Source organism: Plasmodium brasilianum, chromosome 14, assembly GCF_023973825.1.
Source record: "Plasmodium brasilianum strain Bolivian I chromosome 14, whole genome shotgun sequence".
Classification (NCBI taxonomy): domain Eukaryota; phylum Apicomplexa; class Aconoidasida; order Haemosporida; family Plasmodiidae; genus Plasmodium; species Plasmodium brasilianum.
This window is the reverse complement of record NC_090127.1, coordinates 419,478-434,302: the sequence shown is the minus strand read 5'-3', so window position 1 is coordinate 434,302 and position 14,825 is coordinate 419,478. Positions and strand designations below refer to the sequence as shown.

The 14,825-nt window shown below is 28.6% G+C and overlaps 3 protein-coding genes across 3 annotated transcripts; 2 read left to right on the top strand and 1 right to left on the bottom strand.

Moving 5' to 3' along the window:
• Positions 1 to 291: 291 nt before the first annotated feature.
• On the top strand, positions 292 to 5,776 carry MKS88_005325 (FHA domain-containing protein; the record flags this gene model as incomplete). The annotated part of the gene is made up of 3 exons (XM_067218577.1): positions 292 to 5,080; positions 5,314 to 5,533; positions 5,713 to 5,776. The coding sequence occupies 3 exons, from the start codon at positions 292 to 294 to the stop codon at positions 5,774 to 5,776; spliced, it is 5,073 nt and encodes a 1,690-aa protein (XP_067070539.1).
• A 1,042-nt stretch (positions 5,777 to 6,818) lies between these two features.
• Positions 6,819 to 10,736, bottom strand: MKS88_005324 (TOM1-like protein; the record flags this gene model as incomplete). Its single annotated transcript, XM_067218576.1, has 1 exon — positions 6,819 to 10,736. The coding sequence occupies one exon, from the start codon at positions 10,734 to 10,736 to the stop codon at positions 6,819 to 6,821; it is 3,918 nt and encodes a 1,305-aa protein (XP_067070538.1).
• A 1,876-nt stretch (positions 10,737 to 12,612) lies between these two features.
• Positions 12,613 to 14,772, top strand: MKS88_005323 (DNA-directed RNA polymerase subunit alpha; the record flags this gene model as incomplete). The annotated part of the gene is made up of 2 exons (XM_067218575.1): positions 12,613 to 12,658; positions 12,926 to 14,772. The coding sequence occupies 2 exons, from the start codon at positions 12,613 to 12,615 to the stop codon at positions 14,770 to 14,772; spliced, it is 1,893 nt and encodes a 630-aa protein (XP_067070537.1).
• Positions 14,773 to 14,825: the final 53 nt, after the last annotated feature.

Genomic DNA, 14,825 nt, shown 5'->3' with positions numbered 1-14,825 from the left:
TACATACACATACATACATACATACATACATACACATACATACATACATACACATACATACATACATACACATACATACTTACATACATACACATACATACATACATACATACACATACATACATACACATACATACATACATACACATACATACATACATACATATATATATAAGTGTCTATTTGTAAATATATGTACTTATATATATATATTTAGAGAAAAAAAAAGCTAGTGCTACAACAAATAACTACACGCAGAATATAGAGTGTTCAACTAAAAATATTTTCAAAATGAGTAAAGATAAATTTATTATCATAAATAATTATTTTGCTCCTAAAAGAAACTTCAAGGAAACGCTGTGTGCCCAAATGAGTCCGAATGAATTAAAGGATATCGATAGCCCTGTGGATTCTGATAATGTGCTAGTAGAAAAAATGAGAAACGAACAGGAACAAGGAACAGAAGGAATGAATGTCAATGGGATGACTCAAAATGCATTGGTTCTACATAAAATTGAAAAAAATAAGAAGAAAGATGAGAAAGAAGTAAAATGTAGGGAAAATAACAAGGGCGAAGAAAAGAAAGAAGGTAAACGTAAAAGACAAAGAAAAAGATATTTAAAGGTACCTAAAACTTGTGATAACGAAGGTGATCAGAATAGGATCATTACTAAGAAGGTGCAGTCAGATGATTCTTCTTCGTGTAGCACAAGGACAAGTCAAAATGGTACATCATCCAATGAAGGGAAATTTAACGAAGACAAAAGTGATAAGAACAAAAAAAATAAAAAAGAGGATGATGATGAATGGATTGTAGTTGCTGAAAAAAATTTAGGATATAAACGAGACTCATGTGCTAAAATAGCTTTAAGCGATAGAAGAAATTTAAACGCAGGAAGAACTACAGATAGTGGAAGATATTTAAGCCCTAGAAGAACTTCAGACTTTATGAGAGGTTCATACATTAGATGTTTGTCCGTTAAAAGAAGTTCATCTGTCAAGAAAAATTCATCTGCTGGGGAAAATTCGTCTGCTAAGGGACATTTGTTTAGTAAAATAAATTTGTGCGATTCATTAAATATGGCCTTTAAAAGAATATTTTTCTTTAGAAGAAATATGCCCCCAATGAGAAGTTCTCCTCCTAAAAGAAGTCCATCTGTTGGAAAAGATTCTACTGTTGGAAAAGATTCTGCTGTTGGAAAGGATTCTGCTGTTGGAAAAGATTCTGCTGTTGGAAATAATGCTGCTGTTGGAAATAATGCTGTTGTTGGAAAAGATTCTGCTGTTGGAAATAATGCTGCTGCTGGAAAAGATTCTGCTGTTGGAAGAGATTCTGCTGTTGGAAATAATGCTGCTGTTGGAAATAATTCGACTATCGATATAAATTCGATTCTTGAAAAAAATGAGGACTTGGAAACAAATTCTGCTGATGAAAAAAATTTGACTGTTGAAAAAAGCTCCTCAGAAGAAATAAATTCTGCTGCTGAAACAAATAAGGCTTTAAAAACAAATTCGTCTGCTGAAAAAAATGAGGTTTTGGAAACAAATTCTGCTGCTGAAAAAAATGAGGTTTTGGAAACAAATTCTGCTGCTGAAAAAAATGAGGTTTTGGAAACAAATTCTGCTGCTGAAAAAAATGAGGTTTTGGAAACAAATTCTGCTGCTGAAAAAAATGAGGTTTTGGAAACAAATTCGTCTGCTGAAAAAAATGAGGTTTTGGAAACAAATTCGTCTGCTGAAAAAAATGAGGCTTTGGAAACAAATTCGTCTGCTGAAAAAAATTTGGCTCTTGATAAAAGCTCGTGCGATAAAGAAATTTCAGAAGACAAAGTTCCTAAGGAAAAGAAAAAAGCCATGAAAAAGAAAAGAAAAGCCCAAAATAAAAAAGTCCTGGAAAAAAAAAAAGCCAAGAAACGAAAAAGAAAGGTGCAAGATAAAAAAGTCCAGCAAAAGAAAAGACTTAAGCAAAATAAGGAAATTCAGCAACGTAAAGTAATTCAGGAGTATGAGTCAGTTCAGGTGAATGAATTAGTTCAGAAATATGAAGCAATTCTGGAATATGAAGAAGTTCAGGAAAATAAAGATGTTCAGGAAAATAAAAAAGTTCCGGAATATGAAGAAGTTCAGGAAGTTGAAGAATTTCAGGAAGTTGAAGAATTTCAGGATTGTAAAGAATTTATGGAATTTGAAGAATTTCATGATTGTAAAGAATTTCAAGAATATGAAGAAGTAAAGGTAGGTGAAGACGTTCAGTATGACGAATTTCAGAAATGTGCAGAAGTTCCGAAAGGTAAAATAACTACGATAAAGAAAAAAATTCAGAAAAGAACGAAAAAAACACAAAAAAAAAAAAATTCCCAAAGTAAAAAAGGATTACAAAATAAAAAAGTTCTGAAAAAGCAGAGAACGCCTATCAACAAATTAAATAAGAATAACAAAATAATTTCTCGTAATAAAAAAAATTCACTTAAAAAAAGAAATAACAAGGAAGAAATAAATGAATCGGATGCTATTAAATTATTTGATTTACCTATTTCATCTGATGAAAGCATTGTATCTGGCGATGCATTATCAGATGTAAGTATTTCATCAGCGTTGAATCTGGTATCTGGAGTTAGCAGCATATCTGATGAAAACTTGACATTTGAAAAAAGCATAGATATTAGTGATTTTATATTTTGTGATGACTTAGTCTCATGTGTTGAAAGCTCTTTTTCGGATAAAAGCACTTCAACAGAAGAAAGTACAGCATTTGAAAAAAATAGTTCATTTAACGAAGGGAACTCATGTGACAATAGGAACTTATTTAACGAAAGGAATTCATCTGACGAAAGTGATTCACGTAACGAAGGAATTTTACTCACAAAAAACACATCATCAAACAAAGGCTCCACATCGGACAAGGGCTATTCATCTGACAAGAAAACCTCACCTGACGAGGAAATCGCATTTGACAAGGAGGAGGCAGTTGACAGAGAAACCGCAGTTGACGGAGAAACCGCAGTTGACAGAGAAACCGCAGTTGACGGAGAAACCGCAGTTGACAGAAAAACCACAGTTGACGGAAAAACCGCAGTTGACGGAGAAACCGCAGTTGACAGAGAAATCACAGTTGACAAAGAGACCGCACATGACAAAGAAACCATAGTTAACAAAGAAGAATTAGTTGACGTGATAGCCGCAGTTGACTTAGAGGACGCAGTTAACAAAGAAATAGAAGCTGACGTAGTAACCCCAGTTGACAAAGAAACTGTAGTTGATCTAGAAACCGTAGTTAACAAAGAAAAAGTAGTTGATGTGAAAGCTGCAGTTAACCAAGAAGTCTCAATTGATCAAGAAGCTGCAGTTGACATAGAAACTTCTGTTGACAAAGGAACTTCTGTTGACAAAGGAACAGCAACTGACGTAGTAGCAACAACTGACGTAGTAACAACAACTGACGTAGTAACCCCAGTTGACATAGAAACTTCTGTTGATAAAGGAACAGCAACTGACGTAGTAACAACAACTGACGTAGTAACCCCAGTTGATAAAGGTACAGTAACTGACATAGTAACGCCAGTTGATAAAGGTACAGCAACTGACGTAGTAACCTCAGTTGACACAGAATCCGCAGCTGATAGAGAAACTTCACGTGAAAGAGAAACCACAGTTGACAAAGATACTTCATCTGACAAAGACACTAAGTTTAAAAAAAAAGTTACATTTGGTGGAGTATACTTCTTAGATTGGGAAACAAAATATGATAAACTTCTGCTAGAATATTATAGTGCGTATGAAGAAAGAAAACGTAAGTCTTCAAAAACTAATTTAAAAAAAACAGAGAACAATGAAAGAAAAGTTGTAGCGAAAAAAACTCATGCACAAATGAGAGACAGAAAAAAAGTTGATTCTCAAAAAAAAGGAACTAACCAAGCAAATGAAAAAAATGAAATGGAAAAAACAAAAAATCATAATAACGACGAGAGAGCTAAGGAAACAAATGAATTATCTGTAGACATACGCAAGAATGATAAGGATGACTTACAAAGTGGAAGAAGTAACTCGAGCCACAGAAATAAAGAGAGAGAGGGAATACATAAAAAGGAAGAAATGCGAGAAAGAGAAGAAAAAGAAGAAAAACAAAAAAATACACAAAAAGAGAACAAAACTGAAACATATTCATATCACGGAAAGTATAAAACATACAAAGTGAGTGACAAAAATGCACCATACAAAGGATATGAAATATCCGATGAACATGAAAAACGTGAAAGTGATTCAAACAAAGATGATGAAGATTATCACTTAATAATGAACAGGGAAAGTATAGGATATAATACCAGCGCACCCAGTGAAACTAAAAAGTATCCCGAAGATAATTCATGGCAAAGGAATAAAAGAAAATATAGAAACTCTGATGATAATGAAGAAGATTATATAAAAAAGAAAAAAAATTATGAAAAGTTAATATATAAGGATAACAGTTCAAATATGGAGGGGAAAGAAAGAATGAAAAGTCTAAAAGAAGATTCAGCATATGAACGTACAAAGAGTTTAGGTCGGGAATTAAGATATAAAGACTCGGATAAAAATTTAATGACAAAAAGGTGCAGTAGAAAAATGAGAGAATCTGAACGTTTTAGCGAATATAAGCATGGTGATATTGTCAATGTTGATGAACGTTCCTGTGGACACAAGCATGAGAATTATGATGAATATGACAATCATTATAATAATAACAAAGATATTGGTGGAAAAGATAACTACGTTAATAAGGAGGGTCGTTCTGAGAAGGTTTACCCAAGAGACAATGAGAAAAATAGCTATACAAACATCGAAATACGGAAAGGAAATTTAGAAAATGAACACCAAAAAAATGCTGAAGAAGAGGGAATTGAAAAGGACGAAGAAGGAAAAGCTCCATATAAAAATGAGTCTAAGGAGGAGCAAAATTTTAATCCATCTGGTTTATTAGCTCAGCAGAAGAATTACAAAAATGGGGTTGAACTGAGATATACCGAAGGTATAGACTCGGAAAGACCAGACAAAAAATGGAGATTGTACGTCTTTTTGAATACAGAGTCGAAAGAACCAGAGGGTGAGTTTAAAAAGCGAAGATCAAAATACGAGCATGCATACAGAAGTGTATACATGTTTACTATATATGTGTATGCATGTATGTATGTGTGTAGTATATATGTATATATATATATATATATATAAACATAAAGCCCATACTAAAATAACAAAAAGTGCAGACACACATTTTTACATAATTCCTTACTTGCGATCGCTAATCCCTTTTAACATTCACAATTCTTTTTCTTGTAGATATATTATACATACACAGAAAGTCTTGTTATTTATTTGGAAAGGACCCATTAGTTGCGGATATATTATTTGCTAATGATACTGTATCTAAACAACATGCAGTTATTCAATTTAAGAAGCGCCAAAATAGGGTCGTGCCTTTTCTCCTTGATCTTAATAGCACAAACGGAACCTTTTTAAACAACATAAATATTGAGCCGAATAAGTTCTACGAATTGAAGTAATTGCAAAATTTTGCTAAAATAAGGGAAAAATTATGAAAAAAAGCAAAACTAAATATATTCATATTATTATTTTACATGTATGTGTGTGTGTGGGTGCTTCCGTCTTCCCGAAGTTTCCATGCATTTCTTATCTTATTTCTTACTCATTCTGTTTATTTTTGCCTCTTTTGTACAGAGTTACCGACGTGTTGAGATTTGGGTGTTCAGGCCGCGAATTTGTCCTACTTCAGGAAGACTAGGGTATTACTTTAAATGATTAATTTTTTCAAAATAAACAGTTATAAAAATGGAAGAAATATTAGCATATGAATATATGCGGATATGTGCGCGAATATATATATTCATATGTTTATGCACACATTTATAGAAGCATATATTTACACACCCATGTAGACGTATATATGTACATACACATATAGAAGTGTATATTTACACACCTATATAGAAGTATATATCTACATACACATATAGAAGTATATATTTACACACATTTATAGAAGTATATATTTACACATACATATATGTGTAATGTCAATACACTAATATATGAGTATATATTTATACGTAGATATATTGTTTACACGTATATTAAAGAAACAATTTTTAGATGATTCATTTTCGTCCTATGTCGTATGCAGCTGTTTCTTTTATCATATTCCATACATACACCTTGCCGTGTTTTTTGATTTTTAATTTATGCAACCTTTTATCAATTAACATCATCTGTAATGTACAGTATAACATCAGATGTAATTCAACAAACTTGAAGTTATTAAAGTGTAGTTCTTAATTTATAAAAAAAAAAAATTATATATGTTATATAGCCTGTATACAATTTCTTGGGGAATGGGCATATAAGATAAAGAAATAAAAAAAAAAGTTCACCGATTTGTCATAAAATTTATTAAAAAACTAATACAAAATTTTTTAATTTAAAAAAAGTTTTTATATACATAAAAAAAAAAAAAAAAAAAAAATTCAGATATATATACCAGAGATAGACTTAAAAATATTTACAAAAATTAGAAGCCGAATATATATATTTTGTGTAAAAAGCAAAAATAATATTTGAAAACTTTTTTTCATTAAAAAAATACAAAAAAAAAAAAAGAAGGAAAAGGAAGATGAAAAGAAAAAAATGAATAAATAAAAAAGAGAAAAGAGAAAAGAAAAAAGAAAAAAACAAAATGCGAAAAATACAAAATAACACGCTGGTTCATCATAATGAATCATTATGATGAAACATAATTTCTCTTATGTAAAATAAAAAAAAAAAAAAAATTAATTATCATATTTATATATATTCATATTTTCAAAATTATCATTTAAATCATCTATAGCTTTAGTTATTTCGTCGATTTCATCAAAATTTATATCATTAGAATCAGAATTACTACTATTCTGGTCTTCATGTTTATTATCATTATTATTACCATTATAATCATTATCACTATTTCTTTCTTGAATCCTAGGGGAATTCTGTATGTCGTTGTCCTTATCAATATTCCGTTTATGACTACCATTTTTTAAACTTTTTTCCTCGTCAGATGATGGTATATTATTCTCCTCTGTAATATTACATTTCTGTTCACTCGAAAAAAGATTAGCCTTGTAATTCAATTCATCCAATTTAATTGTCAACGTTTTGACATAATTGGAATTATTTTCAATATTATTATTTACGTAATTGCGATTATATATCTTATGTATACTTTTCTTATTCGTTTGGTCTTCTATTATATCATACTTTTTTTTATCATTATTTTCAACTGAATCATTCGACCCTTCCTTTTCTTTGCCAAATTCACACATGTTATCTGAGTTTCGATTAATGGTTTTATTTTCTGATGAATAATCTTTGCAATGAGGAACTGGTTCTGCAGTGTTATTCGTATTTACGTTTACATTTACATTATTTTGTTCTAAAATTTCGCAGTTTTGAGAGTCTTCCTCACGTTTTTCGCAAGAATAAGTACTATTCTTTTCCTCAATAAAGGAAACATTAATAGTACTTTCATTACTCGCATAAGTATTTACTGAGTTTTCCAAATTAGTGCCTTTCTTGTTATCTGTATTTACTTGATTAAACGTATTGTTCTCCGTGCTGAAATCAAACGTATCAAATAAATGATCATAATTTTTTTCGTTCACATTGTCAGTGGAAAATTGCTGCTCATAGGCAGTATTACTCTGTAAGTTGTTTTGCAAAATGTTTTGAGAATTAATTTGAGAATTGTTCTGTGAATTATTCTGTGAATTATTCTGCAACTTCCTCTGCTGCTCATTCTTCGTACATGAACTGTTCCTGTAATTAGAGTAACTGTAATGAAATTCACTACTCTCATATGGATGAATGTTATTATTATTATCACTTATATTAAATGGAGCACTGTTATTTAATTTATTAGTTATGTTTTTTCCTTGGACTGATATTTCTGCATTAAACATACTTGTGTCTGTAATTATATTATTAACTTGTGTATCTTTTTGTAAATAATTAGAAATTGCATCAGAATTATACGATGAAGGATCTTCCTTTATATCGCTGTTTCTTTCATTATTTCCATTAAACTTCTGACCCTTGTAATTTTCAATTTCTGATAAGTTAAAATTGTTATTGTTTATGTCGAAATGTGCATTTTTTTGATTGGCTTCATTAAATATTATATCTACATGTTTGAAACGTGTTTTATTTGCAGATGTCACTATTTCTCTTCCAGCCATATGTAAAGCTGAGAGGTCATAATTTGAAGGATTCAGACAATTCATCATATTAATATTATCAAAACTGTTTTTGCTAACTTCTCCTAAGGCTGAAAAATTTTCTTTCCATTTTTCATTATTTAAATTGTTCCTACAATTGATATTATTAGAACTTCCACAATATGATGTGTCCTCATTTTGTGTCTGTCCTAAAGAAGCAGGAGAAGCCTCAATTACTGCTTCACTTAGAGTACTGTTATCAATTCCATTCTGGTTAAATAATTGCAAATGTGAATTATTACTAATATTATGAATATTACTGAAAGATTTATCATTATTAAAGTTTAATTCGTTAAATACGCTATATTTGTCTTCAATATCATTTTTTTGTTTAGGTGATGTATCGTCCACTTCCTTTTTTTCAGTTTCTTCACTAAAAAAAGAAAATATATTTTCATTATTACATAGAGCTGCCCTTTTGTCATCAAATAAAGTATCCATTAGTTTTTGCATACGAGTATTCGTATTATTATTAAAACTGTTTTCTTCTTCATTAAAAAATATTTTATCTGGTCCATCATTTTTATCCACCTTATTTTCGGTATTCCATGGATCATATTTATTAAAAATTATTTCATTTATATTAGATAAATCTTTATTTTCTTTTTTTTTGTTTTTATTTTTCTTTTTTTTTTTTTTTTCTTTTTCATCTTCACTATTTTTCCTTTCCCTTGCGATTACATCGTTTTGATTAGCTCTTTCATTTTCCTTCTCCTTTTCTAACTTCTCAAAAATACATAACTGATCGTTGATATAAAGCAAAGAATTTAACGTAACAGAAATATTTATGTTTCCCTTGTAATCGGACAACTTATTAATACTCTTCAAGACTTGATCTTTATATCTTGCTACGATATTAATGCATTTCGACTTTTCTTCATCATTATACATGTACTTAATTTCTTTCAGACTTTTCATAATATTGTTTATTTGTGACAAGCTTAAAGGTAAAGCATGTAATATATTATCGTCTGAAAAAGATGGAGATGTTTCTGCGTTTTTCACAAAAAATTTCTCAGTTTTATTTATAATAGGGAATGTTATGCCTTTCTCTTTTAATGATTTATATTCTTCAAAAACAGCAGTTGCTATATGTTGATGAAGTATAAATGAATCATGCCATAATTGAAGCATGAACAGAATTTTTCTTTTTATAAAATGAAGTCTAGGATCAGTTGCTACTCCTGGATGAATTATAGGAACAATAAGGAATTTGGATAATTTTGATTTCACATCTTTCGTAAGTGATTTTTTTAATGTTGTTGTTTTTAATAAAGCTGCTATTTTTTTCATAAAACTTTCGTCAATAAATCTAATAAAAAATAAACCTAAATTTTTAACACAGAAATTTAGAAATTCTAATGATATAACTACTTCTTCAGGTACATGTTTCCGTTTCAACTTTTTCCCAATAAATTTAATAGTATAAATGATTATATTAATTTTCTCTTGCATATATGTTAACACATTATATGCTCTGTACACATCTAAAAATATAATATCATTTAAACAGTTTATATTTCTGTCATTATATTTTAACATTTCATCTGAATCAATGTTTCCATGATTTCTTAATAAATTATCAAGACAAGAACAATATGTTTCATCGTTTGTTATATTCCTTAAATTATTTATTTCATTCGTGTAACCATTGCCAAATCCAGTTATACTATAATTTTCATTTAATATCTCTTTATTATTCAAAAAACTTTCTAAATTTTGACTATTAATAACGTTCCGGGTATTTTGCAGCTTCGTATTATTAACGCTATTATTATTTGAATAACTGTTACCTGAAGCACCTTTTTTGTTATTATTATTTTTGTTATTGTAATAACTCTGAGTATCCTTATTTTCATTTTTCATGAATGCATTATTTTCATGATTGCTAAAGAAATTAAAGTTTCCTATTCCTAAAGTACTATTTTCTAAGCTAAATTTTTGCACTGAATTTTTTACATTACTCAAGTAATTTAAGCTTTTAGCAAAATTCAAATTCACAATTTGATTTTCATAAAAAGCATTATTTGATGAAAAGCTTGATTTATTATTATTACCACTGTTGTTATTGCTGCTACTACTTGTAGAACTACTAATATTGTAATTTATATTGTTCAGCATATTGTTAAATGATTTCACACAGTTATTTGATATAACACTAATATTTGAACTATTAAAAATTCCAATCGACTTCTTTTTCCCTGACTTAGAACTATTACATGAAGAATCCCTTTTAACATTTGATCTACCATTTGTGGACAATCCTTCTATGCCGTTTTGAACATTCCAATTTTCATTCTGTCCTTTTGTAAAACCATTATTAGTACAGCTGTTGCCATATCTTGCAGACTCTTTAATAAATATATTATTTCTCCCTTGAAAATTTATGCTGTTATCTTTCGTATCTTTTCTTTTCCTGATTCCACCGCTATCCATTATCTATGTTTTTCTAACATGTAAATAATAACATACATACATATGTACACATATATATATATATATATATATATATATAATATATATATATATATGGATAGACAGGTATATTAATATATAGATATATTACAATTTTATTTATATATATAAAAAAAATAAAGTTTTAAATTCTTCTTTTTTCTCTGAATATATCTTAATGAACGTACTTCAAAATAAGCAGTATATCTTCAAACTTAAGCAGGATACTTCCATTATATCGTTTCAAATTCTACACAAATTGTGTAGGAATATATGTATATAAATTATGGTGTAATTCCTAGCAATTATGGCGCTTGTTAGTTTTTCGCGTATATATACATTTAAGTGTGGTGAAATATATTAGCACTTATATATATGTTTACATAAATGTGGACACGTATGTATGCGCTTATGGTGTTATGTACAAAAATTTATGGATAGAAACCTCTAAATTCTTATGAATTTACAAAAATGAACTATGTAATAATAAAAAAAAGGTATATTTATTTTTTAAAAGAGGCATTTATGCCATACACAAAAAAAAAAAAAATTGTAGTTACGCATAATTATATATTTAACTATTATATTATGAACTTTTATTTTTTGAACTTCAGTATAATCGCAGATATTTAATTTGTATAAACAATTTTCCCTCTAAAGAAGTGATTTTTTGAATATTTAGATAATAATATATATTTATGAATATACCGAATATTTATGTATAAATAAAAATTTAAATATATTTATATATATTTATAAATGAACTTCTAAAAATAGAATGTTTTCAAATAGGGAACTGAAAACAAAAAAAACAAATTTAAAAGTTAAATGAATTATATATGGATATGTACATATATATTGGAGGATTGATTTTTTTTATTTTTAGTTTTTCTTCCTTTTTTTTGTACCTTTTTTTTTTTTTTTTTTTTTTTCCTTACAATAAAGTTGCCTTCTATTTATAATTAGAAAAAAAAAAAAAAAAAGCTTAAAAATATAAATTTTTCTTTTTTTTCTCACATAAATTATATTGCACACATCTAACATTTTAATCTGAACTTGGAGGATGATGTTTTGCAAGATTTTGATAAAAGGAAAAAATATATATTGATAAAAATACAAAAAACGAATTGGTGAGAAAGAAAAAAAAAAAAAAAGAACTATAACATAATAAAATAAAATGGGGAATATATGATTTGATATAATATGGGTATAAAATAAATTTATTTGAGGGCAATATATAATTAAAAAAAGCATTTGAAAAATGAGGCACACAATGTTACCAGTAAATATAGGTATTGCATATAATTATATATATATATATATATAGTATGTATGTATAGATATAATTGTAAACTTTCTTTTTGCACAATGAAATAAGAGTTACAATTACAAACGTCATTTATAAGTATAAGATGGTTAAGCAAACATTTGTATATCTAAACTAAGTAACAAATAAGTGAACAAGATAAATGAAAATAAATGTGTATTAATAAATTAAAAGTATAATTTGTTTTTTGTTTTATTTATTTAACTAAAAATGAATGAAGGGGCTGTTTGCTTAATTTGTTGTGTATAAGTATGTGAAATTATTTTCCCTATATTTCACAATTATTTGAAACAATTTTCCTCATATGTTTGCGAACATTATAAATGATTTTGTTTCGTAAGAATATTAATATGTCTTGACATTATTGGAAGTTTTTTTTTTTTTTTCTTTCCCTTTTTACCTGTTTAATGGTTTTATTTTAAATAAATTAAATTGGCCGAACTTGTGAATATGTTATGAAAGCTCAGGCATATATTTATATCTGCATATATATTATATATGTATATGTGTACATCTTGGAAAGAATTTAAAATGATTGTTATTGAGATTCAATTCTCAAGCAGCAGTGTGAGTAATAGTAATATAATATAATGCTATTCTTGTTGTTACTTTTTTTTTTCATTACTAGTAATAATTCACTTTTCTGTTTAATTTTGAAAAGTAAAAGTCCGGCGTTTCTACCTGTACACACCAATCATTCTAAGCGTAAGAAGGAAAAAATTTACAAATACGAGTTTTGGTTTTCCTATAGGAGATATGCATGTATGTGTGTAGCATATATATATATATATATTTACATATATGTGTATATTATCGTATGGATGTCATTTCCTCTATTTTTTAGATATTAACATACGAAACAAGAGTAATAATATCAAACGATATTACGTAAATGAACAAGTAGGTAAGACAAATTCTCAAAACAGAGATATATATAAATTTGGTGCATTTGATGAAGAGGGCTATGAAAAAGCAGATAACGAGCAGTTAAACAATGAAGATGAATTTCATCGATACGATGTTTTGGATGAGGAGGGTGAGCACAACTTAGATGGTTTAAACTTAGGGGATAATGATGAAGGTTTAGCGGACTATGATGAAGATATAGCTGCTGATGGTGAAGGACGAACGGGTAATGGTAAAGGATTAGCGGATGATGATGAAGGCATAATGGATGATGACAAAAAGTGGATTGAATCAAAAAGTCATGTGACGGATAAACATAGATATAATGTATACGATAATGAAATAATAAAAAAGGACACAAAAGAAATAGACTTACAAAAAATGGATCAAATAGATAAGGAAAAAGGTAAATTACCTCCATATATATATGAAAGTGGAAAAGCATACGAAGGTATGTCAATGGACTATGAGCCAGAGGTATACGATTTTCATACATATAATAAATACTTTGATGACCTATGTAAAGAGAAAAAATCAACAATTGATTCTTATCAGCTGGATAAGAATTTATTAGATGATACATATTTTGATGCAAAAAAGGGAGGACCAAAAACATTTGGCTTTAGATTCAAGCAAATTCAACCTGTAAAATATCATGAGGGTAGAGCATACACGTATTTTTTTATGCATTCACATGATGTAGAATTATCTCCAATTTTTTTAAATGCTTTTAGAAGAGTAGCAATAAAACATTTAAAAGGAGGTAGAGTTACGGCATTGCGAATACCTAATATGAAACATGAATTTTACTGTATAGTTGGTGTAAGAGAAAATTTTTTTGATTTAGCACAAAACTTGAGACAAATAACTTTCAAAAATGTGCCTGAAGATGCAGATATGGATAATTATATAATGGGTAAATTTCGAATAAAGGGTCCAATGATAGTTGTTGCTGGACATATGCAATTACCTGACAATATTGAAATTATTAATAAGAATCAGTATATATGCTCCGTTGCTGCAGGGAGTTATTTAGAAATGGATGTAAAAATAGAAAGTATTGAAGAATATGTTATGCCTGAATATGGGTCGCAGTCAAGAAATAGAGATATATGTAAAGATAACTTTATACATTTTAGTAGTAGCTGTACACCAGTAGAACATTTTGGTTTTATAGGTCAAAGAAGAGGAATTAATTTAGATACTTTAGGTGAAATTAATATTTTAGAAATGCATACAGATGGATCCATAACGCCCAAAACAGCTCTATTAAAAACAATAGATTATATTTCAGAAAATTTTCAATATATAGAAAATGCATTGTATCGTAATTGTCATACATGTGATGATGGATCAATTGATGAAGAATTTAGGAATCCAGAATTTTATATGGCCAAGGACAGATACGTAGATGTACCATGGAATAAATATAAAAGTACTTCAGAAGAATTAGAAGATACCAAAAAATGGCTATATAGAAAGGATGTACACAGACAATATAATATAGACCCGGAAAGTGAGGAATCAAAGCAAGAAAGAGATATTTTATGGGAAAATAAGAAAAAATTACAAAGCGAAATTGACAAAAGAAAAGAACAATTAAAAAAAGAACCTTCTACGTCTGAGGGAGAGATTGTGCCAAACGAAGAAAGACATGATTGTTTACTTGATTGGCCTGTAGATAAATCGGAAAGAAATATGGATCCACCTAGGTGGGTTATTGAAAGACCCTTGGATAAAAGTCCTCATATTGGACACGAAGAAATTTACGATGAAGGAATTTGATGCAGAAAAAATGTGGAAATGGAAGAAGTGCATATTTTTAAATTTAAAAATGA